General features: G+C 39.6%; 1 protein-coding gene and 1 long non-coding RNA gene across 3 annotated transcripts in view; one reads left to right on the top strand and one right to left on the bottom strand.

Moving 5' to 3' along the window:
* The first annotated feature begins 339 nt into the window (after positions 1–339).
* On the top strand, positions 340–25,468 carry LOC138742425 (uncharacterized). Its single transcript, XR_011344157.1, has 7 exons — positions 340–433; positions 660–777; positions 10,423–10,485; positions 11,264–11,356; positions 20,567–20,671; positions 22,736–22,913; positions 23,590–25,468. It is a non-coding gene; the product is annotated as an uncharacterized lncRNA (long non-coding RNA).
* Positions 20,509–26,918, bottom strand: part of ift80 (intraflagellar transport 80 homolog (Chlamydomonas)) — a 189,248-nt gene continuing 182,838 nt past the window's right edge. For both annotated transcript variants that reach the window (XM_069896778.1, XM_069896777.1), the window contains one exon: positions 20,509–20,768. In XM_069896778.1, the coding sequence (XP_069752879.1) occupies positions 20,658–20,768 (111 nt within the window). In that variant the 3' untranslated portion in view covers positions 20,509–20,657. The remainder of the gene's footprint in view (positions 20,769–26,918) is intronic.

Here is a 26,918-nt window from a genome sequence, read left to right on the forward strand (position 1 = left end):
AGCGGTGTCGCTCCTCATATACTTGGCTTGAAAAGCACATGTGTAATGTAAGCATTACAGTCATTTTAAAAGGTGTCTGTTTTGACCAGGCAATACCTTGGAGACGCATTTAAAATGTGGCAGTAACTGGTTACAATGCTGATCGCAGGCCCAATGAATGCTCCGTGTCAGGGAAGTTCTGCAGCTCTCCTTCTGCAGAGCCCGATCCACGCTGTCAACCGAGAGTGGGATTTGGTCAATTTCACGTGCTTCTTGAACGGCGAATCACGTAAAGTCGGCTCCACCACGCCCTCGCGTTTGATTTTACTGTTATATGCAGAGATCCGCAAAAGGCGGGGAGGGAAAGAGAGCAAGGATTTGTGGATTACTCTACCGTTCATCTTTGTTTATGGAAACTGCACTGGGGTAATATGCCAGTCTACCTGCCGTATGTGTAAGATCGTATTTCATATTTCATTCAGTTCTAATGTAATGTTTGACATTCGTAATCGATTTCTATGGGACAAAAATTTAAATGTATCCGTGTTTTGGTGAAAATTTACAGATAAATGTTGCAGGTTTATAATACTTTATCCAAACCATCCGTACTGAGATTAGAAAAGATTGCCATGTTGCACACTTGAATTATTTGTTTTTAACCATGTACTGGTATATTTCAGCACCTACAGGTTCTCAGTGGGTTCGTGGCCCGATACTGTATTACCATAGGCACAAGATAAAGACGTTTCAACACACTATCTGTGGGAGTTTTGAGGCCAGCTCGGAATTGGTAATCAGGTCTGTCCTTTAGCTTCACCTTGTACCCCCCAATCGTTTGTGTTGATGTAAGAAATAACCGTTCCACTTTGTACAGCCGGTCAGGTAAATATCTCAATTAACAGGAAATATGATGTCCTTCTTCTTATAAATGTGAAATATTAATTTTGAAATCTCTGTTTCAGTTTGAATTATTAACTCCGAGAGGGGTGAACGGTATTGAAATGTCCAGCCTCGATCGGCTGGACATATTGTTCGGAGGTGACAGTTCTGTCATTTCTGGTTGTTTATCAATATAGTTAATTACTTAATTTCGGTTATAGAAGTCAGGATTTTTTTCTATTTGCATGTTTCACTCATGTATTATGATCTGGCTGTGGATCCATATCCCACTCTACATTTCGAGCGGTAACCTAGTAATTTCCTATTGTAGCCCCAAACCAAAAAGAAACCTGGAAATCAGAAATGAAATAAAATCACGTTGGAAAATTGCAGAAGACAGACAGAATATGCGGAAATTCAGTCAAAGTCCCTTCATTAAGAAGATCTTCATTAGAATGGTCTAATTGTGTGAAATCCGATGAAAAGCTTAAAATATTATGTTCAGACCTGCCAAGTTTTCCCAGAACTTTCGGGTTTTAGTTCTATGGATGTCTCAGCTGAGGTCTTGAGGCCTATTTCAAAAGTTCAATCGAGCCTTTCGAATTCCACAATATTATGAGTGAAGCAGGACTTTTGCACACCCGTGGGTCAACATTCATCTCTCAAACAACGGGAGTGTTCAATCCCTTTCGGTCTCTGGCATCTCCCAAAATAGCTGCAGCTTGTCCACACAGAGCTGTGTTCCGTGGTGTTTTGCAGGGATGTCTCCCTCCAAATCTGCAGAAATACAGACCTGCCACGTGCTAGCTCCAATTGGTTGGCGGAGGGGAGAACAGAACAGGGTGGAGGGTGACGATTGCATCCAGGCAGAGGATGGAGTGGGTCCGCCCGTAGGCAGGTGAAACATGAGCAGTAACGACAGATTAAAGAAATAGATGGACAAATGAGTTTTTGAATAACTTTCTGAAATTTCCCGGAGCGATCAGATTCCATATTGCTGTATGTCCTGCTTCAAGGTCTGACTCTCTTTTCACTCGTTGTACTTTTTAATCGCAATGGTAGCTGCCGTTGAGCCGGGCAGTGCGCAATGAGCCGTTCCCGGCTCCTGGTCCAACTGGCCGCCGCGCTCCTCCCAATGTCGCGGGTGAAGCTGCTCCAAGAGGCGGTTGAACATTCGGCGTCGAGCCGCAGATGTCCCACCCCGCAACACCCTGTCCGACTTTGATCATTCGCATGCCACACTCATGAAAGGATTAGTTGAAAACCTGCGTGGTCTTTGAAAATGTCCAAAATAAAACATTTAGCCTTAACACAAAACTGAAGGGACGACAAAGTAAGACTACCATTTGCAGACGAATTCGTTTGTGAGAATGCTTGTGAAATGTGCTGTGCTCGATCTGTCAGCTCCGAACTGTTATTTTGCGCTTTCAATGTCAACAGGAGCAATCGAAAGGCAGCATTAGTGTTAATCTCCCATTGTTTTATCTATATTATATATATAAAGCGATCAAAAGCACTTTATTGATCAATACATGACAGGGTATCTTCGCCTATAAATCATTCATTTTCTTGATCTATCCTATTGAATTTTTGTCTTAATTACATTTTAAAATCTATGTTTAATGCAAACAGTTTGTAGTTAGAGCTGCAACCTGAAGAAGTGGAGAATCATTTTTGGATTGAACATGATTTTCAACATTGTGCAGAATAGAATAATTTTTAGTTATGTTAATAGTCTGACATGAAGTTTTGGACAGCCTGATCAAGGTCTCTGACCTTAAACCTTGACCCTGTTTCTCTTCCCACAGATGCAGCCTTGACTTGTTGAGTATTTCCAGGATTTTCTGTCTTTGCTTAAGGGATAGTCATCATTAATTGATTAGGTTGACATATGGTGTGAAAAGTAATTTTGATTCAAACAGTGGTTTTCAAACTTTTTCTTCCCACCTTAAGCAATCCCTTACTTAAGAGCACCTATGGCATAGGGATTACCTAAAGTGGTATGTGAGTGGAAAGAAAAAGTTTGAAGCCCACTGTGAATCATACCTAATTGACTTGATATGTGCTTGGTTTTAATAACTCCAAAGGAAATGGGCCAATGACAATTTTTTGCAAGCAAAATATTTAATTAACAATTGGGTCAAGAGCAGTGATTCTCAACCTTCCCCTCTCATTCACATACCACTTTAAATAATCCCTTACTCATCACAGGGCACCTATGGCATTGGGATTACTTAAGGTGGTACGTGAGTGGAAGAAAAAGTTTGAAAACCATTGGTTTAGAATGAGATCTAGAGAAATACTTTGTATGCCATTGCTTCAGATGAAAAATTCATAAGTTCATAAAAGAAATTGTTCAATACAATTTCTTTTTAGTACTTTCAACAGTATCAAAAGTCACTTTGTCATAATGAGGAATATCAAAGGAATGGTAGCTCTCCAATACATTTGTTATGGATGGATAATGCACCCAACCAATCAATGAACTTTGATAGATTATCCAAAAACTGAACTAAGTGGCAAAATATCACCTTTAGAAATCCTGAGTTTGCTGTCCATGGTTTCAATTTGTTGGGCCACACTTTCAATGAATGTATGTGTTCTTGGAACCAATGGTTAATTATGCAGTTAAAACAATGAGGCAATGCCAAATAAGAGGTTGTACAAAAATCCATTAACCCAGGACGATAGAAGAATGAAATAAGGAACAGGACAGAAAATAAAAAGAGAGCAATGATATTTTATGACACAATGATGTGAATGGAAGGGAAAGAAAGTGCAAAAATGCTTGTTAGTACTCTAATAAAACAAAGTGCTGCAATACTCAGCATGTCAGGTTGTATGTAGACACACCAATGGATCTGGAAAGAAGAAATAAACAGCAAGGGAATAACTGTGATCACATGAGGACAGGTTCAATGGATTAATGGAGCCAGTTACAAACTATTTTTCCATGCCTCATGTTGTTAATAGTAAGGCTGTAGAACATGACCGTAAGAATAGAGAGGAAAAGTGAGCCAATATCACAGATGGATGACCAGTTTTGCTACAGACATAGAAATCAAATTATCAGAAGTTACCAAAAGTTGTAGAATTTGATAAGTGTCTAAGCAAAAGATGAGATGTGGTTCTTCAAGCTTACATTAGGCCTCATTGTTGTGCACAGGACGTTACAGACAGAGTGAAAGTGAAATAGAGAATTTAAGTGGTGGCAACAGGAACCCCAGTATCACCCCTGAGGACCTAATGCAGGTGTCCTACAAAATGCTCATTTAATCTACTTTTTGTCACTTCAATGTAGAGATCACATCTGAACATCAAATGAAATACACTAGATTGGAAGAAATTCAAATGAATTGATGATTCACCTGTAACACCTGTTCTTCATCTCTTCTCTTCCCACCACCTAGAGGAGCAAACAACCTCACCAGTTGATTTATAGTGTGTCCTCCTTTATATCAAGAATAACAAAGGCAATTTGGGTGATCAATGTGTGACATATCAGTGTTCAGTCTGGAGCAGCAGCCATTTTAATTCATCATCCCACTCCCTCTCGCACTCTTTCGTAACCACATTATGACCTCTTGCTCAGTTACTCTAAGGGCCACGGCAACATCTCATCTTCTGTTCCACACTCAATGTCAAATTCTTTAACTTCTGATAAATCTCTTTCTCACTCTCTTCCAGAACTGACTATTTCGGCTACAAATCATCAACCTGTAAAATTGGCTCAGTTTTTCCTGTTGGGCATATCCCATAGTCCCGCTTTCAGGAATGTTTGTCAAAAAAAGACACGTAACCACTCTTTAACTGCCCCCATAAAATCATTTGACATAATACAGATATTTCCTTTCATCCTATCCATCTCTAATGCCACCTTCTTTGTGACTTAGAATCACTTTTTGTTTAAGTTTCTCCTTCCTAAATCTTACTGAACATTAATTCTATTTCCCTTTCACAAATGCTGCTTGGACTATTGAGTGTATCCTTCATTTTCTGCTTTTGTTTCAGATTTCCTTCATCTGCAGTTTTGTACTTTTTTATTTTCATTGGCATCACTCAGTTTGGAAGATGTTACTAAAGTGAAAACTGCAGGTTCAAGACAACAACAATAACACACATCAATAAGGTTAATGGGTGAATGTATGCACTGGCACATCTATGGTGTCATATCAGACTTTAATATGGATGATTATACAAGAAGACACTATCCCTTCCCCCACCCCACCATTGTCCTCCTTCCCAAAGCCCCAAAACTTCATTTGTGTCTTGTTAGGAATGAAATATAACAAACCTCCAAAAATATACATCTTAATGGCATCCAAAGTTTCTGATGCTATAGATTGGCAAAGGGCCAAAGGAAAACACTTGATTGGAGATGTACATAACAGAATGGTCAGATGTGGTGTAGGACCAGAGGTCCTATTTACAAGCATGGGAATTTTTGGCCTGCAGAATATGGACCAAGATACTACATCATAGCTTTATTGTCTGTCTGCACTGGCCAATCATCAGTCACCAGCACAGTGAGTGCTATGAGGCACCATTTACTCACCATTAAAGAGCTCACCCATGCCCAGTTTGCTTTTTTTTCCCCATCAGGACTATTCAGCTTCAGAGCTTATTATAGTTTTACCACAAACAAGGATCCTCCTGAAGTGAGCTGAAATGACTTCCTTTCAAATCTATTTGATTGTGTATGGTTTCAAGAAGCCCTGACAAAATTAAAGGCAGTGGACATCAAGAGGAAAGCATTCAGATGGTTGCAGTCACAGTTTGCCAAAAGAACATGATGAGGTCAACCCACATAGCTCACGAGAAGCAAGAGTATCTCAGAACAGTGTCCTGAGACAAACCATCTTCAGTGCTTTATTAAGAACCTTCCTTTCATTTTAAAGTTAGAATTGGAGTGTTCAGTGATGCTTGCACAGTGTTTAATTCCATTTGCCATGCCTTACGAAATGAGGTAGACCATCATGTTTTTGGAATAGGATGCGCATGAGATGGTGGGAAGGAGGGGGGTCCTGAGGAGGGATTGTGTATGGCAGGGAAGTCCTTCCCTCCTAATCAGCCACAGTGAAGTATGATTCGAGCCCATGGATGTATACTTGGACACAGCATTACTCTTGCTGTCTTGATTCAGATTTATTGTACAATCATGATATCACATACAACCCTAAGATTCCTTTTCCTGCTGGTGAGGCAGAATTACCACTTATTGGCAGTTCAAAAAAAAGTACACATGTAAAAAAAAGAAATATAAACAAACTGACTGTGCAACACAGAGAAAAAAAAGCAATAAAGTACACAAATAAGAGTCCTTAAATGAGTCCCTGATTGAGTTTGTTGTTGATGAACCTGATGGTGGAGGGGTCGCAGCTGTTCCTGTCTGTGGTCGTGTGAGTCTTGTGGGACCTATACCTCTTTCCTGATAGTAGCAGTGTGAATAAAGCGTGTGCTGGGTGATGTGGATCCTTGATGATTGCTGCTGTTCTCTAGTGGCAGTGTTCCCAGTAGATGTTATTGATGGCAGGCAGGGTTTTATCTGTGATATCCTGGGCTGTGTCCACTACCTTTGGGGCATTGGTGTCCCCATACCAGACCGTGATGCAGCCAAGCAGCACACTTTCCACCAAACATCTGCATAAATTTACCTATGTCATTGCCAAACCTCCACAAACTCCTAAGGAAGTAGAGGCGTTGACATGCTTTCCCATGATGCCATTTGTGTGTTGGGTCCAAGAAAGAAACTCTTAGATAGTGACTCCCAAGAATTTAAATTTGCACACCCTCTCCTCCTCTGATCCCCCAATGATCACTGAACAGTCCACCTCTGGTTTTCCCTTCTTGAAGTCTACATTCCACTCCTTGTTCTTGGTGACATTGAGTGTGAGGTAGTTGTTGGTGCACCACTCAACCAAGTTTACAATCTCCCTCTTGTGTGCTGACATTGTCCATTTTTATACAACCCACTACTGAGGTACCATCAGTAAACTCATGGATGGTGTTGCTGTTGTAATCACACAGTTGTAGGTGTGTTTATCAGGGGGCTAAGAAAGCAGCACTGATGGATATGCTCCAGTACTGATGGATATTGTGGAGGAGATGTTCTTACCATTCCTCACTGATTGTGGCCTGGAGGGGAGGAAATCCAGAATCAAATTACACAGTGGAGTGTTGAGTCCCAGGTCTTGGAGTTTGATGATCAGTTTTGAGAGGATGATGGTGTTAAATGCTGAACTGTAGTCAATAAAGATCTTGCACAGTTTTCAATTTCATAATGGTATTTCCACAATTCACAGGACAGAAGTCAGGACTGTGGAATACTGTGGTTAACTCTACTGAAGCTCAGTACTATGCAGGAAAATTCATTCTCCTAAACATGCATTCTTGTCATCACTTTGACAGCCTATGTCATGTGCACTAGTCACAAAATGTTCAGCATTTACTCAGCCAAGCTACTTTCACAAACCTGAAATCTCTACCATCAACAAGGACAAGGCCAACGGGGTGCATGGAAACACCACCAGCATCACATTTTCCTCCAAGTTGCAGAGTTCATATTTGGAAATATAATCACTAATCCTTAATTGTCAATAAGTATAAATCCATGAACTTCCTCTCCTATGGTAGCACAGTAAAAGCTACCTTTTCCTGAAGTACTGCAATGATTCAAGGGCAGTTAGGGGTGGGTAATAAATGCTGGTCTTGCTCCTGATGTCCAGATTACAAAAATAAATGTACTCTGCAGGCTGTTTCACTGCACTCATGCAACAATAGAAGCACATAATGCTGTAGATCTCGACAAAACAGTAACCAATAACTTTGGAAAGTTTGACATATGTTACAGACCCTCTAACAGCACCCATAATGAGTTTGTCAACTTCATCCACTTTGTGGTCAACTTCCACCCCTGGGTGGAACTCACTGGGTCCATCTTTGACAACACTCTCCCCACCCTGGATCTCTCTGTCTCCATCTTAGGAGACAAGCTTTCCACCAACGTATATTACAAACCCTCTAACGCATGGATTTTCGTGATTTACTTTGGAAAGTTTAACCAGTTCAGGAAGTGAAATAAGATCACTGTCATGCTGAACCCATTTTACGGTTTATACTTTCCCCACATCTGCAACAATTTGGTCTGGATAGCTAAGTGAAATCTCTCTGGGCTCCTGGATCCAAGAGACACCAAGTTTGAACATGGACAGACCTCCATTCAGCCACAGGTAGAGTTCAGATTATCTTAATCTTAATTGGGGAAAGACCAACATGTTTAATGGGATGGTAAACTTTGCATTGCAGGCTAAGAATTTTAATTCAAATAAATGGGATTGTTTCTTTTACACTATCCATGAACTTGTCCAAATAGTCCAAATATTATATGGATGTCCATATAAAATTGATAAAATAATAGATTAAGCTGCAGCAATCAGGCCCTGCAGGAGCATATGATAAAGATTCCCTCACTGATGAAAGCCAAATTCATCTCCTTTTCGGCAACAGATACATACATGACTGGACTTGCCTGATGGAACAGATTGTACCCACACCATGTTGAGGGTTCCACATTGTAAGTGCTACACTTCCTCAATGTTAACCATTCTGTAGTCACAACAAAAATGTCAATGTCAGACATGGGAGGAGCTGTCACTCTGCTTTCATGTTTCACAAGTTTGTTGTTCCTTCTATCTTTTGGCAAGCATTTTTGGTTCATGGTGATTGCTTGGAGACATGTACATTTATTCACTACATCCCTGATTCTTGAAAGGGGGTCAGTGCACAGTAGGAAGGGTATAGGATACCAGCACTGCAATGTGTAGGTCATTGCTTCTCTTAAGCAATGCTTCCATTGCCCAGATTATTCTGAAGATGATCTGCAGCACTGTCGGCTGTTGCGAAAGTTTTTGCTTGTAGCAGACACCACCACACTACAATGCAATTTGCTAAGGATTCTTCCCCTTTTAGGCATATATATGCATATATTTATCACCATTACAGATTTATTTTTTCTGTTTTACCATTTGTGGATGTCAATACAAGGGAATTAAATATAGCAATGCATATTGTATGACAAAATCTAAATAATGGAAATGTTGGAAATTTAAAATAAAGACAGAAAAAAAACTGTGAATACTCAGCAGATAATGCTGCATCTGAGAGGAAGGACAACTTTTCAGGTCCACTATGAAAGGTCATCAACTTGAAATATTAACTCTCTTTCCCTCCCATCAGATTTACAAGAACTATCAGTAATAAGTGATACTGATTAGTTGGTGCAACCAAACACCACTGGTATTAGACTTTTAGAAACAAAATATAGATATGACTAATTTAGAGTATTTTGGAGTCTAATTAGTAAGTTAACTGTTATGTACTTTTAAGCTTCTTGAGACGTAGTTTATTGCAGATTAACGGATCTTTCTCATTATTATTGCTATTTCATCAGCTTTAATTGAACTAATTTTTAAAAAATTTACACGCAGTTTGAAGTGTGTGCCATTTAATTGATTAAATCTGTTTACATGTAGTTATGCACATACTTCAAATGATTCAGTACTTTCTGTCTATTTTAATGATTACAATTGCAAACTGGCTTAATATTTATCCACCATTTGCTGTATTTGTCAGTTATTTATGTTTTTTTAGATAAAATCATATAAAGTGAAGACCTCTTTATTTCAGTTAAACAGTATTTGTGAAAATTAATATATTTTTGCAGATTTATTGTGCTCAGTTTTCAGATTTCCTAACTTGTGAAATTCATGGAGATCCTTGTCTAAAAAAGAAATATTTAGTTACAATTTTGCATAATAGATGACTTGCTCATGTTGTACATTTGGCAAAATGCCATTTCCAATATTTTTAGAGACTGATATCTTGGACAGTTTACAAAGGCTGTAATCCAGTTTCTGTTTACTGAGATACAAAATAAAAAAAAGAGTTAAGGCTAAACTTTCCTCTTTTACACTTAAGATTGATATCCATTAAAAATAAATATTCCAAATCAATGTAATGTAAATATTGGAGGTATGGAAGTACAGCACAAATTCTACTCAAATGGAAATCAGCCATAAATGAGGCTTGAAATGCTATGTCAAACCATAAAACTGATCCAAGGTCCTAATGGAAGATAAGTTGCATTAAGACTGCCATTAAATTCAGTTCATGAAATTTTAATGAGAAATGCGAACTATTGCAGACTTCTTGGTAAACTGAACGTTTAAGGGCTGTCAAGGTGACCGAGGAACTTCCATTATCAATGGTGTAAAATAACTAAAGGCATAAAACATAGCTGCTGAGATTCTTCAGCCAATAGAAGCTGGGATTGCTACTACGGAAATGATGGGACCATCAGGGATTTGCAGGTAATGCTCAGAGACAGAACATTGAGCGAGAGAAGGAAATAGGTCCAGAAATAAAAGATACAGATATTAATGTATAAGGTTTGGTTTTCAGAAATCAGTGAAATTATATTCTATCATAATCTTACCATCATATGCTATGTTTTCCTTAAAAAATAATTTAACAACAATGTTGACATGTATTTTCTTTTTTTTCCAGCAAAATAGGCAAGAGTCAGATGCTAAGAACTTTTGATCCTCTATGCTTGCCAAGACGATAAGTGTTAGCCATTTGATACCTGATTCAAGAAATTAAAAGGCTGGATAATGTTTTTTCAGTCTTACATACAAAATCTATTGTTACTATTAATTGTTCTAAGTCTTGGTCAAATAAGCGGGAAATGTGGGGATGTATTATGTGGACTACATGAAGGATGTTGCCTCTTTGGAAATGGTACTAATCAATTTATTCGCTGTTGCAAGCTACCCACGCACTCTTTTCTGGACAGCATCAGCTGGATCTTGAGAAAACTTTCTGGAATTTTTATATTATGTGTACTCTTTGTCATTGGATATTTCCTACAACGCATAATCTGTCCACAACCTCGACGTTACCAAACAGACACAAATTCCTCACTATTCAGTGAAAACTTGAACTCTACCTCGGATAATTCTTTGCTTGACCGATTCACAGATCAGGAACTGCAAGTCATTACTCCGCACACCTGCACAACCCCTCGATCACTGCCATCATACGAAGAAGTAAAAGATTTGCCAAGTTATGAAGAGTTCATGCACAGCAGAGACAATATAGAAAGCACGGGTGCACATGTTTTAACAGACTCACGATTACCAGTCCCTGAAACTGAAGGGATAACACATGAAACTGACCCACAATGTCAACTTTAACCATGATGATTGACCCCCAACTTCCCCTCCACCCCAACAGAAAAGCTTCCAAAATATTAAAATCTATGGAATATTCTTCCTGCTCATTTATTATAGATGTATTAATCATCAAAAAGATGTCATGTATGCATTTTTCCATTTATTGGTGACAGGACAAGTCCATGTGATGGAAATCAAGAAGGAACATAAGTCTAAGTCCTTTGAGCGCAGAAGATATTTTTGAGATTTTACACAAAATTCCACAGGTGAACTTTTGGGACGATTTAAGATAAGATTGGGAAAGTTGTATTCAATGTGGATGTAACAAAAGATTTATATCGACATAACTTTTTTGCTTGGTAAATTTCAGATTAATATCCAATAAGGGCCAGAGGTAATAACTTTCAAGCAAGTCCAGTAAATCAGAGCTATCAAGTGACAATTCTTGTTAATGCAGTGGAAATGTATTGTGAAAATGTTAATACACTTAGCAAACAAAGCTCCATTGGAGTAAAGATTTAGAGGGTTTTGATCTGATGCAATGCTCACATTTTCTTTTGAGAAGAAGCTTTGTTGGAACCAAATAGAAACAACTCAGTTTTCATTAAACAAAGCAACTTATCTTGTGTCTCTTGTGCAGTCCTTCAGGAGCAAAGATGACTTGCTTTCACTCCAGTTTTGTAGGTTCTGAGGTGTCTATGACCACAAAGTCAATATGTGAATAATATTTGCAGATGGAACAAGATGAGGCATGTGTATGGTCACTTTGTGTTGGCGTACACTCCTCTAATTTGTCTCTTCAGGAGGTTTAAGGCCTTGCATTGTTCTATTAATTTGCCACATACGACCCATTATATTTGATGTGCGAGTTCCTAAATTAATTCAGGAGTCCTGAAATTCCAGGTCCCAGACTTCAGACTGTGGAGTGGAAGGTAACCATTGCACACCAGCTAACACAGAGAAAAAAAAATCTTGATCCATTGGTAAAGGAGATGAATTTAAATGAAAATTTTCAGACACTGTGATTGTAGTCAAACCACAGAAATGCTGGTCTCGCAGCATCCATAGGAGGTAAAGATATATTACTAACATTTTGAGCTAAGCCCTTCCTCAATGCATGAGTGAAAAAAACACAAGCGTTAGAATTAAAGGCTGGGGAGGAATGGGAAGGGGAGGAGCACAGACCAACAGACAAAAGGTATTAATTGGATATGAGTGAAAGACGAAACTCCAGAGATGCTGATTATATAAAAAACACACTGAAATGCAGGAGGAACTCAGCTGGTCTTTTCAACATCTATAGGAGAGAAAGAAATATTGCCAACTATTCAAGGCTGATCCCTTCCTCAAGGAATAGGCAGAATAAGCCAGAAGCAGGAAATCTCAGAGTTCAATGTTGGCTGGGGGAGGAATCCAGACCAACAAAAGATATTAATTGGATAGTATAAGGGATGAAGTAAGAAATCGGAAGGGAAAGTCAGAGCCAGGGGAAGGCAATGGGGGGGGGGGGGGGGTGGGGGGTGGGTAAACAAAATCCAGAGAAGTCCATATTAATGCCATCCAGCTGGAGGGGGTGCCCAGACAGAAGATGTGGTCTCAGTCTGGCAGTGATGAGACAATTGACACAAGTCAGCAAGAAAATGGGGTGGGGAATTGAAATGGTGGCCTCTGGGAGATCCACGCTATTGTGGCAGACAGAGCCAAGGTGCTCAATGAAGCGTTCTCCCAATCTGCATCCAGTCCCTTCGATGCAGAGGAGACCACTATGGGAGCACCAGATGCAGACCCCTGTAGATTCACTGGTAAAGTGTTGCTTCATTTTGCAGAACTGTTTGGGGACCCAAACAGTGGCGAGGAAGGAGATGTGGGTGCAAGTAGAGCATCCCCTGTGGTCCAATGTGTAGGTGCCAAAGAGGCAATTGGAGGAAAGGGAGGTGGACAAGAGAGTCAGAGGAAGCAGTCCCTGTAGAAGCCAGAGAAGGGAGAGATGAAAGTATGTGTCTTGTGGCGAGATCATGTAATAGGTGGCAAAAATGGCAGAGGAGGATATGTTGGTTGCAGAGGCTGGTGGGGTGGTAGTTGGGGACAAGGAGAATCCTGTCCTTGTTGCATGTGGGGGTGGAGGGGGCCAGGGCAGATGTGCAGGGGTGGAGAATATCTGCCGCATATGCAACAAGGACAGGATTCCCCTTGCCCTCAACTACCACCCCACCAGCCTCTGCATCCAACATATTCTCCTCCACCATTTTTTAACTACTACTATGGGATCCACCACCAGACACACATTTCCCTCTCCTCCCCTCTCCACATTCCTCAGGGACCACACCCTCGTGACTCGCTCATCCACTCCTCCACTACCAATTCCCTCCTTGGCATCTACCCCTGTCACCACAGGAGATGCTCCATGCACCCACACCTCATCCTCACCACTATTCAGGGCCTCAGTCCTTCCAAGTGAAGCAACACTTTTCACTTGTGAATCTGCAGGGGTCATGTACTGCATCCGATGCTTCTGTTGTGGTCTCCTCTACATCGAAGAGACTGTTACAGACTAGAAGATCACTTCTTTTAGCACTCGGCTTTGTCCACTGCAAAAGGCTGGATCACCCAGTGGGTACCCATTTCAATTCCTCACCTCATTTTCTTGGTTACATGTCTGTCCATGGTTTCATGCATAGCCAGACTGAGACCACCTGAAAATTTGAGGAACATTTAATCTTCCTTCTGGGCACCCTCCAGCCGGATGGAATTCACATAAACTTCTCTGGTTTCCTTTAACACCACCCCCCCCCCCCCATCTTCTATTCCCCCCCCCCCCCCATCTCCTTTCCTGTAGATCTGTCTCTCTGTAGGCCCTTTCAAGCAAGGAAAACACCCATCTGTAAAGGCAGAGGTTCTTTGCCCTTACGCCTAAAGGCTTACCTCAATACACTGTGGCCAGCTCCGAGGCGCCGATTCCAACCCTTCTCGGGGAAGGATAATCTCCACCACTTGGCTTGAATGTACAGCCACTGCAAGCAGCTGGTTAGGGCGGGCTGATGATGCCGTCAGCCCGCGACCCATCTCCCCACTCATCCCTCTCTCTCCATGAGCCCCTCAAAGCAGGGATGGTGGGTGGGAGCCATCGGGGCCACTGGGGAGCCATCAGGGCAGGGGCAGCTGGCGGGAGCCATCAAGGACTGTGACAGCCTCACCAGGCCGCTTCGGCCTTCGGGGCTGCTCTCTGTGGCAGAGCAATGGCCGTCTTTCCTACCCATAATCCCCACACAGTTGGAACTGTTCTGGGAAACAGAGCGGTTCTAGCTGCGTGGGGGATTATGGGTAGGAAAAACGGTGATTGCTCTGCCATATATTTATGATGGGTGGCGCTACAGCACCTGTCACCCGCCTCCATCTGATTCGGAGGGTGCTACGAGGCGCTACTCAATATGAATGTGACACAGGAGCAGCCTTTTAGGGCTGCTGTCTGAAAGGTATGTTTTAAGTTTTCGATCTGCTCTTGTAGCCGGCCTCCAGTTGGAGGCTTGACATGAAATGTCCTTCTGTTTCATCCCTTTTCCCTTTCACAGAGCCAAAATCAATCCACACCTTTCCTCTTGTATCTAATTATCACCTTTTGTCTATAGGTCTGTACTCCTCCCCCTCCTATTCTTTCCCCTGCCTTTAATTCTGACATCTGTGGTTTTACACTCATATGTTGAGGAAGGCCTCTGGCCCGAAACATTGGTAATATGCCCTTTATGGACACTGCGAGACCAGCTGAGTTCCTCCAGAATTTCTCAATTTAAATGAACGCCTGCTTCTGCTGCATGGTTGTTAACACTCACAACCAGCAGGGAAATGGAAGCCATGTTTTGTCCAACAATTCCTTTGTATTTTTTTTGCTAACTGGAAAATTACAGATTTTTAAAAGATACTCCTGATTGCTCAATAAAGAGCAGTTCATCTGGTTGTTCTATAATATTGCTTGCAGACCTGGGAACTTCATCTCCAAGTTGTACAATCTTTGGGGAACAGATAATATTGGTATGTAATAACCCCAGTATTGATTTGCTTTAATTGGTGGTGTGACCGATGTTGAATTTGACTCAATAAGATTATTTTACATAAGTGAGAATTAATCATTTTGTTTGAATTTATATGTTAACTTTTCAAAAAAATAATCTAGTCCACCAATACAATAAAACTGGACAATTGTTGAGACACTCATCCCTCCAGCAGATTAATATCACTATGTAAGAACCATTTAAGCCCTCTCGTCAGTGGTATTGCATCAGTATAAGCAATTATAGTTCCACTGACAAATGTAAAGCCATTATAACGACAGATATGTGGCCTGAAAATGTTAAAATCTAATTGTAAGAAACAAATAGAAAACCAATATATCTAAAAATGAAAAAAATTCTGTTAATATTGAATTTGTGTTTAATTGTTTACAACTAGTGACTGTTGTTTACATCGCAGATATATTCGTAACTAATGTAAACTTAAATTTAGCCACCAAAGTTTCATTTTAACCTAACCTATCATTAAAACATAACTAAAAGTTGTTTAGAAACTGAGGCAATGTTTTTCTTAAAAGCATATTTGTAGTAAGTTCAAATGAAAATATTCAATTTTGCCTGAGCCTGGAGCAGTCAGGACAAGAAACATATACCACATTAAAGTAATGAAAACACATAAGAAGCATTCTGATTATTTTTATTTCAGCAGGCATATCAGATTATGAAAATATGTTAAGATGAATTATAGAAGAATATGTCTTGCAACAAAATCAGAAAATGCTGGTACCACTCAAATCAGGCAGAATAAGAAGAAAGAGATACTGTCTCAGATCATTAACCCTGTTTTTCTTTTCACAGATGCTGTACAACTAGCTGAGTGTTTTCAGTATTTTCTATTTGTGTTTCTGATTTTCAGATAAGACAGTTGTTTTTTTTCCAATGTTTTCTGGAGTTATGATTTCAGAAATGTAAAGAACATTCAACTTTCAAAACTTCCCAGAACTCATCAGACCTAATGAAATAAAAAAGCTATTGTAGTAATATGTGGAAACACAGTCACTAATCTCCTTTCAGTAAAGTCTCGGATTTGGTTATATCGGGGACAAGTAGTTGTCAGGTCAATGAGCAAAGCCCACTTTTCTTCTTTAAATAATACTTGGGATCTTAAAAGCCAATCCAAGATTACAGACAGGACCATCGTTTATTGTCTCCTGTAAAAGATGGTTTCTAAAACTGTGACATTTTTCTCAGTACAGCACTGGAGCATTAGCCAAAATTTCTTGCATAAGTATCTGGCATTGGATTAGAGTACAAATGCATGATTCAGAATTAAGAATTCAGTCATGGCTGACACCTTACGTATTTCAAACACCCACATATATTGGCTTTGCCATTAACGAATAACAATAAAGTCTAACATAATTGTTATAATATAACATAATTCTTTGGAAAACATTTAATATCTCAGTGCAATTTGCTTTTTAATTACTGTAAATGTGTATGAAATATATTATTTATATTTTTATTGATTTAATTTGCAGTAAAAGCATTGATAGTGCACTTTATTTTTGCTCCAGACAAAAAATTGTTCCATGTCTGATTTTGGATACTATTTGAAAGAGCAGCAAATACTCTAAGGGCAAGTTGTAATGGTTTCACAAATCCAGAGCCCTGAAGACCCTATAGAGATAGTAATGAACCTTTTCAAGATTCCTTTTTTGTTATGCACTAATATACAAAATGTAATACACAAAATTCTTCAATTCTTGCATGCTGTAAGACACATGAAGAGGCACCACTAATATTGCCCGACACCTCCAACACTGAAAGAGAGAAGCAAAAGGGAGTCCCTTCAGAGACATTGAGTATCTGCAGATGCATAGCCTCCTGTTCAATCCATTGGCCTGAAATCTGAACTCTCAGATCCAAACCTCCGACACAGTCAGGCAACCTTCAGTGCTCGAGGCTCCTTCAGGAGCCCTTTGAATTCTCAGCATTCTTTTCAATCTTGGTCCTGATTCCTGGTTCCCACGGGTCTGTCCCCAGCAGCCTGCAGTCAGGTTTTGACTCCTTTGGCTGCCTGTCACCAGCTTGTGTAGGCCCTTCTGCCACTGAGCCCCTCGCTGGTCTCAGAGTGGAGTTCTCCCACTCTGATGTCTGAATCCCCTGGAGTCTGCAACCACTCAAGGTCTGCTGACAAACATGGGCATCACCAATATGGGCACAGACTGGGATATTAAAGTTCATTAGCGAAGTGCAGTTTGTCAACTGAACGATTTTATCATATTACTTTGGAAGTGGGTGACAGCTCGGAAAGTATCAAACTAAAGAGAGTACTCGCAAGGGTTTCAGATGGATCTTTTCAGGCTGATGATAAATATCAAATTCAGACACACAAGATTAAATATTGTTGGCATACAATTAGATAATTTTCTTGCCTTTTTTAATTTAAGAAATGCTCACAATAATAAACAATTGTTTAAACAGTATCAGCACAGCCAGTTCTGACACAAACAGGAAAGGCGAGTTATCCAAACTTAGTACTGAGCTTTGAGGACTGCAAAGTATGTAGATGAAAGATGATGTGCTTATACCTAAAGTCAGGCTTCATTGGAATAGTAGCAGAGACTAAAGAAAGACAGATCAGAGTAGGAATTAAATGGAGACAATGAGAAACTTAAGTTGTGCCGCAAGATAGAGATGGAGAGAATTTGCCTGCCCCAACCTGCTGCTGGTAAGATCTTCAGACTCTTCTCCCAGTTACTGTATCACTTTAGCGTCTATTGATGAAACCTTCCACAGAAGTTTTGTGATGTCTTCCTTAACCTTGTCTTCCCCCTCCATTTCCTATACTTTTGCTCTCACCACAGCCAAAGCAAGAATATCTCCAACTACCCCACTATCTTCTACACATAACAGACAAGTCTGCACAATTTCTGCCAACTTTTAACATTCCACCACCAGATATGTCTTCACTTCCCCTTCTTTACTATCCACGATTGCCAGGTTTTCTTTTCCACCTCCATTAATGGGTCCCTTTCCCCTAGAAATTCTGACTTGATTATCTTTATTGAATATTAAAAAACATATTTTGGCATACAAATCATTTTGAACTAAAGGGCACTCGGCAAAATGCATACCTCTGCCAAGGGCAAAACAACATTAAAACCTTTTACTTCACACATCTTTCCAGTGATGAAAATAGAGAACTTGCTCCCAGATGGGTTAGTTGAATCAATAAGCAAAACATGTTAATGAGAAAATAAATGAGGAAGGAAGGTGATGCCGTTAAAATGAAATGAAGAGAGCGGGAAGGAGCTCGATCAGAGCATAAACTTTGCTGCCAAGCATTTGGGCTAAATACCCTCTACCTTTGCTGTAACTTCAATGTAATTCAATAAAGCTAGAAGAGATGTACCACTGAGCCTAGATCCAGAACCCTGGCTGATATTTTACACTGATAGATAACAGATGTCATGTTACGAGTTAATAGAGAGTAGTTGAGACAGTTCTTAGAAAATTACCTCATAGAACCATTCACGCAGGATTTAGTGTTGAACAGAAGCTTGGGGGTGGGAAATGCAGGGGGGAGCAGAGGTGGGGGAGTAGGAACCGGGAGGGGGGGGAAAATGAGAGAGTGGGAACTGGGGGGGACGAGAGATGGGGGAATGGGGACCGTGGAAGAATGGAGTGGGGATCAGTGAAGAAGTCGGGCAGAAGCAGAGACTGGGGTGGGGGGATGGGTGAGTAGTGGGGACAGTGGAAAACGGGGATACGTTGGTTTGTCAGCCACAGTTGAGACAACCTTCCATTCAAATATTTCCTCTTTTTTGGTATGTATTTATCTTGTACCTTTGCGTTTCTTGCAGAAACTCCATCCATTGCTACTTTGCTGTCTTCCCTACTAGTGCCCCCTTCCAATCTACTTTGCCCAATTTCTCTCTTATGCCACTGTAATTCCCTTTACTCCATTGAAATACTGACACACCTGACTTTATTTTCTCCTAGTTAAACCACAAATTGAACTCATTCATAGTGTGATCACTGTCCCCTCATCGTTCCTTCACTCTTGGCTCTCACCTCAGGTTCATTACACAGCATCTAATTCAGTACAGCTGATACCCTCGTGGGCTTGAAGTTATTAAGGAGTGATCCAACATGGATCTGCTGTATCAGATGACATAACACATATGGTCATCAAACTCTATCTCTTGGCCACTGTGCCATGAATCTCTCATATGCATCATACAATCTGCCACTCATCTAATAAAGATTTCTAATAATTTCTTCTCATGATTAAAATGCCCTTACACATTTACCACAACTTCAAGCTTCAACCTCAAACCTCAAGGTTTCCATTTATCCTGTTATGATTCAATTGACATGTCAACCAGATACTATGCAAGACGTTCATCAACTCACTTCCCTCTCTTGCATGAGAAAAGAGAACATACTTGCCACCAGCATTAGCGGACTGGCAGTGAAGAAGCCTGCATTCATTCCTCACTTTGCCATTATGGATAAGCATTGTTCCTGTGATCAGAAGTGAATCCATGTGAGTTGTAATGGAGGCATCACTGAAGATTACAATATTAGATTTCTAATCTAATGCTCCCTCTCATTCTGAACTTTCCCACATTCCACAACATTTTCATATTTATCATATCCTACTTATCCCTTTCCTCAAAAAATACCATTACATCCAAATGAATTTAGAGAATAGTGTCACATGGAGACCATGACCCCAATCAAGTTTATCAATTGAATTTTAGATAAATTCAGTTTGGGCATTGCACAAATACATTATGTAACATGAATTAATTTATATTCTATTTGAAATATGTATTTGAAAGAAATACTTCAATTTACATTAATTTGGCTTTTTGGGACAGAGAGTTTGTATGGATCAGTATGACTCATCACATTATCAAAATCAAAACAAACCCTGGCAGTTTTTGGGGTACTTTACATTAAGCACCTCGTTTTTGACAATTCGCTGATTGTTTGGAACGTTTTGCCGCAGAGGGTTGCAAAACAGCAAGTTGGGTAATTGGGCAAAAAATAACTCAGATTCTGGATGACTGCATTTGATGGACAGATGTATACTGCAGAGCTTGTGGCAATTTTAAAATGTTACTAATAGATTGTTTTATTTTGATCTTACAATTGAAAAATACAGACCAAATAATATCAAAAAAATATTGAATATTCAATAACACACTAAATTAAAAAAAACTCCAAACATAATTTTAATTTTTCCAATAACATGTAGTGAGAACATTTAATCTGCCTCAAATGTTGATTACATTTACTTGAAAATAAATTAATTATCTATTCAGTTCAAAAGAGAAAGGTACACCCAATTTTCTGAAAAATGCATTGAAGATATTCTCATTAAATAACAATATGAACAATTTTAATTGAAAAATATTTGTTTATGATTTGTGATAAAATTCCTTTTCAATTTTTAAGGTTTTTCAAAAGTTTCTTCAAAATGGAAACAAATGGAAAGATGAAGGAATTTTGAGGAGATTTAATAGGCCAGATCAATCGCAACCCTGCATTAACGGTTTAAAGGTACACTCTTAGATCCTGTAACTGTAGCAGCATGCTCTCGTTCTTTTGCAATCTCCATTTCGATTTTGACTTGGATTTTTTCCCAGTTGACTTCTACCTGCATGGGGAATATAATAAGCATTAGTTAAACAATTAAATCAAATTTCTTTAATTCCTCCTAATTATGAAAGTTAAGGCAAATGCTTAATAACCATTTGTTACTTTTCTTTCACCCATGCAAAATAAGGATGTAATGCATAAATAGATTAAAGCAAAACTAATAGTTCTGCTGGTGTCTAGTGATCCCACCACCAGATACATCTTCCCGTCTCCATCTTCAGCAGGGACTGCTCCCTCTGAGACTACCTCGTTCACTCATTCCTTCCCACTAATCACCTCCTCAGTACCCACCCCTGTGACAGTACGAAAGGCTATACATGCCCACATATCCTCCCTCACCATCATTCAAGGCCCAAACAGTCCTTCAAAGTGAATTGTTACTTCACTGGTGAATCTGCAGTGGCTCCCGAGGTAGCTTTCTCTACATTGGAGGGACTGGATGCAGGCTTAGAGATCATTTCATTGAGCATCTTCACTCTTGTCCACAACAGTAACAGGGACCTCCCAGTGTCCAACCATTTTAATTCCACGCACCAATCTCACACTGACATCCATGCACTTCCAAACCAAGGTTACCCGCACCTAAGGAGGACAGTCTTCAACTATACAGCATTAACATTGACTTCTTCATTTTATGTTATATTCCTCCCCTAAGTCTCTTTCCTGATTCCTCAGTCTCCTTTCCTCCAGCTCTCCACTCCTTTAATTTTCTTCACTCAGAGAGTTACCCTCTCCCCATCTTTTCTCAGCTTTTTTTCCCTCTTCTACCCTCCCATTTACATCCACCTATGACCTTTTACTAATAAGCCCATACTCCTTCCTCTTCCTTTCCTCTCCTCCTACCTGCTGCTTGCTCATACCTTAACAAAGGGCTCAGGTGCAAACATTAGTTGCCTTTTACTCCTTATAGATGTTGTGTGACCTACTGAGTTTCTCCAGCACTTTTGTGAATTGCATTAAAATGATCTTCCCTTTTTAAATGAATTCTTAATATGCCAGTTGAGAACACCAATAACTATGGATGGGGTGCCAGATGATCCCAGATGTTTCCAAACAGCAGAGGAGTTGGGAGGGCTGGGCTATCTCATATTCCAAAGCACTAAAGAGCTTTGACATTGTTTCGTCCTACTTTGCTGCAATTGGTAATGGTCATTTCTGGAGCCAGAGCTGCCAGTTGCTGAAGGATGTCAGTGCTTATGTGTCAATGTAACATTGTTCCAAGATAATTTTCAGAGCAATGGCCATTAAAACTGGGACACACGAGTCCAGCTGTGTCAGTTTTAGCCATTTCACATTCTGAAATTATTAGTAAATTACCTGCAGCCAAATCATCAATTGTATCACCTGTATTTATTTTAGATTATTTGCAGGAGCTATAAAGCATGTGGCGCTGCAGGTGGGATCAAGGAGCTTGGAACAGTGAAACATGGGAGAATTAGCAACTGAGGGGTAGCAACTGAAAAGGATTGGAAAATGAATGCAAACTTTCCAATGTGAAATCACCTGCACCTGTTTGTGCAACTAATGATGCACTGATATTAACTTGATTTCAGAATCCCTTCAACTCTTATAAGCTCAATGCCTATCCACTGGTTCAGTTTTGTGAATGTCCATTGCACCTTTCAAATGGGTGTTATCGGTGACTCTTATTGGTAATAGAAGCAGCCTGCAGGGGATTTACAACATGCTGGAAGCCTGATTGATCAAGGGTGAAAGAAGGCAGCCCAGTCCCAATGTGTACCTGCAGGCCCTAGTTGTTGAAGTTGGGAAAATAAAGGAAGTTTAATCTCATTTAAAAAAATCAGGAGATTCTCTTGGTAGATTGTCAAACATCTTTGAGATAACGTAGCAAAGTGAATGTGAAGATTCTTCACATTGTCACTCACCCTTCAATAATCTCTTGAAGTTAGCAGCACAAACTTAGGAATCCAAGTCCTAAAGCCATACCTAACTGTTCATCCACAGCAGGCAAATCACAGATGAACTGCAACTTGGTCACAAAGACTATATGCTTTCTGTTGCACGTTATTTAATCAATACCACCAATGGCTGACTTCTACTCGAGAGAATTCGGGTGTCTCCAGTGAGACAGAACTGATTGGAATGCACGTTGAAATCTGGGACATTAGCAAGGTGGCTGTGGGTAAGTACAAAATATCAATATGTATGGGGAAGTCCAAGGAAAATCTTGCACACTTTTATATGGAGCTAAGGAAGAACTTAAGTGACAGCTAGATACATTGCAAATCTATCTGATGGCAATTACATTGTAGCATGGATAGAACATACATAGTTATAATGAAAGCATAGTCTTCTGCCATACAATCTCAGACTATCAACATTATGGCTCTGGTTCCACTGTCAAAGGGTTATTTCAGTTGTGATTCTCCAACTGTCTGGAATACTACTTGGGAGAATACAACTGGGAAACAATATTGGTGGATGACAGTGGTAGTAGTTCCATGAAGAACAAATGATCAGTTCTCTGTCAGGAAGAAATAATATGTAATTACATTTTTCTCCCAATGCCTTTTGCAGAAACAAAAAATGTGTTAGGTCATTCAGGTCATCAGAATACTAGGACTACTGAAGAACCTCCTCAAGGAAGTGGCAGATGCCTCATGCAGCTAATAAGCTGCCTTCCCCAAATGATTGCTGAGATGGGGCTATGGGCTGTGCAGGGTTGGGGAAGGGGGAGGGGGGGTGGTGGTGGTGAGAAGCAGCAGGGAGATTGTCCTATGGGAAGAGGTTTTGCAAACTTGAGTTTAAAAGAATGAGAGGAGACATCTTTAAATATTACAAAATTCTGACATTTTCAGGGCAGATGCAAGGTGATGCTTCCCTCTTCTGGAGTGAGTAGAACCTGGAGTCATGATCTCAAAACAACAGTCGGCCTACAGTACAAAGATGAGAAGATATTGCTACAGCTACTGATTATCTGAACTTCACATTCTGTATCTCAATGAGCTGTGGATAATTAATTGTTGAGTTTATTCAAGTTAGTAATATTTTTCAATATTAAAGGAAGCAAAAACTAGGAATATGGTACTGCAGTTAAAAAAAGGCTCTGATTTTATCAAATGGAAGATCAGAGACAAGGGGGTGAATGGTCTAACCCTCCTTCTATGTTATCCCAAAATGATTCCATCCACTCCGCTAATGCTCTTCCTTGGACAAGTCTGCTATATCTACCAGGTTGCTGTCATTCGCGCCAAATGAGCAAAGTCCACACCTAAGATAAATATGCAAAGATCTACTCAAAGTTACTTTTCAGTGTCAACAACAACTGCTATGTCAACACGACTCAGAATCAGTAGGAAAGGAGAAAAGAACGAAGGATAGTGTGCACTCGGGCTGTACATGAGGATGATTTGTTGATATTTGTACCTTTCTGGTATGAATTAATATATAATCATGACTAAAAATTATGTGTGGGTGAGGCTTGTTTTCATATATTATGATCATGTAGACACTGAGATGATCTGTAGCAGAGAGTAGGTAATAAGAGAACATGATGAAATGAAAAGCTCCCTTAATTTAGTTATCGGATGTGAATATTGTTGATTGGTCAATATTTAATTATATTCTTTAACTGATTTGTAAAAGGCCATTAGAAGTCACATTGTTGTGATGACAGAACTCAGGGCGATTCAGCTAGAAGTTCTAGGATTTTCAATAATGGAGGAATAATAATATGCGTCCAAATCAAAATAATGCATGCCTTGTAGACAAACTGGCTGGTGGTTGTGGTCTTATACATCTGTTGTCCTTGACCCAGGCAATACATGGAAAAATTTTCAAGTTTGGCAGGTGTTGGTAGAAGTCTTTACAAGTTGTTGCCAGGCATTTTGTAGACAGCAAACTTTACCAAAGACAGACCAGGAAAAGCATCATAGAGTGGCAGAGATTGGATTGCAAATGCTGTTCTCTTGGAAGCGTACAAGAAATAGCAGGAGAATAAAAGCATGCTGGAAGTGGAGGGAGTCAATGTTCAAGGCAATTGATGCAAAGTTTCAAATGTATTGATGCCACTGGATTCTGGCAAGTAGTAAGTGTTCTCACATTTACCACTTGTAGATGGTGAAAAATTCTGAGACATTGAAGAGTTGGGTCACTCACTACAGAATGCTCAGTCTAGTGTTTTACCCACAATAGTTATATGGCTGGTGCATTTAAGTCTTTGGTCAATGGCAACTCCCTGAAGATTGATAGTAGGGAATATGACAAAAGTGAATACAAGAAGGAATAAAGATCATCACCCAGCAACCTTGGAAGAGCTGTGTGTGCTGTTTTGGAAGCCCTAATCGGTTCATGAATACCATCACAGTGGAATTAACTCCCCATAACACTGGCATCTAGACCCCTTGGAAAATCAAACCAGACAAATGATCCTGTCAATTTTTAAATCAATAGAATTGACATAGATAAACATTTCTGTGAACCCTCTGGACATCTTGATGTTTTATATGACTTTTAGCAGTTATACATATATTTGACAGATGTTGAACCTTTAATGTAAATGCAAGAAAAGTAGACACATGCATTTTCAATATCACTCCAAGATCATTTCTTCTGGCCTTCAGTAGTCTTTTTGGTGAAACCACACGATGATTGATGCAAACATCTGGAGTACATGTAACATATACTCCATCCTCTTGTAATTCAAAATTACAATCTAAGCCCCATGGACATTATAGAACCTCAGTTTATATGTTACACATGGTATCTTACCTGACACAGACAGGCATTCAGACCATTTCTGGAAATAATTATTCATATGCCATTGCTCATCCTTCCCAATATTGGAAAGAGGTGCATCATAAAAATGCTGCACGATACCAGTAAGGAAAATATTGCGCACTTTAGATCAATACACAAGTATTTTTTTGTAAGTTAGAGAGGATCTCTTGAAGAGCTCATTACAACCTGTGATTATTGACCTAGATCTTGTGGGCTGCAGCAGGGAAGTCAGCTGACAGCTGGTAATTCTTTCATGTGGTTTTGAAAGAATGCCTGATGCCATCCATTGTCTAATTCAGTATATTGTGCACTACACAGGATCGAAAGGCACTGTTTTTCAAATAATCAGGCGAAGTGAGACATGATAAGTAAACATCAGGAAGGTTAACTGTATGCCAATAAAGCAGGGGTTCCCAACTTTTTTGCTCCTCTGTACCCCTTGGGCATTTTTATTGGTTCCCGTGTACCCCTAAATATTAAGGATAAAAAAAACCACGACATTGTGCAATCTGACTGCAGATTACAATGCCATGTATTATACAGTAGTGGTTATTCTCTCAGACCCAATGTACCCCCTGAAAAGTGCAAATGTACCACTGGGGGGTACATGTACCCCAGGTTGGGAACCCCTGCCATAAAGGAAAAGAAACAGAAGAAAAGAAAAATGGAATTAAGAGAAAGTCAAAAGAAATTAACATTCAAATTCAACTTCAATTACATTCTAATAAAATGAGATGACACATTTATAAAATTAAATTTTCAGTTTCAGCATGGATATTTAGCAGTAATTAGGATGTACCAGGTTGTTAACAATTCAGATAGTCAATAAATCAGCTTACTATTTTCTGTTGTGATTACCAGGTAATCAGTGAATAAGTCAAATTTCACACATTTGTACAGGTCTATGTAGCATCATTCAAAATTTTGTATTTCTGGATTTCTTGTATGCCAAGTCTTGAAACTACTCCCTGATTTTCTCCAGAACAAGGATGAGTGCTGCCAGTTCCACCATTACTTTCAATGAAAATCACTGCTTTACATTGCCTCATTCTTACTGAGCAGGATGGATAATTATTAAACACAAACAAAAAAAAACCTGCATGTGCAGAAATAGAATTATATAAATAGTAAAACAATGAAAATTTATTGAAAATATTGAGAAAGATTTTCTGCATTATAAATATTTAAATTAAGATTGGGAAGATTTAAAAGTATCCTGGAGTTCCTCCAAGAAGCTTCCCATGATTTCACTTAAAAGACTGATCAGACTGTAATAATGGATTCACACTAAAAATTACAGTACAGTGGAATTTATTTGACATGTATGTTTAGCTTGCTACACATATTAAATGGGACCTTTTACAGAAATCTTTCCCTCCCTTGCATTACCACCTTCAGTTAAAGTGAC

The sequence above is a fragment of the Narcine bancroftii genome, chromosome 9 (genome assembly GCF_036971445.1).
Source record: "Narcine bancroftii isolate sNarBan1 chromosome 9, sNarBan1.hap1, whole genome shotgun sequence".
Lineage (NCBI taxonomy): Eukaryota > Metazoa > Chordata > Chondrichthyes > Torpediniformes > Narcinidae > Narcine > Narcine bancroftii.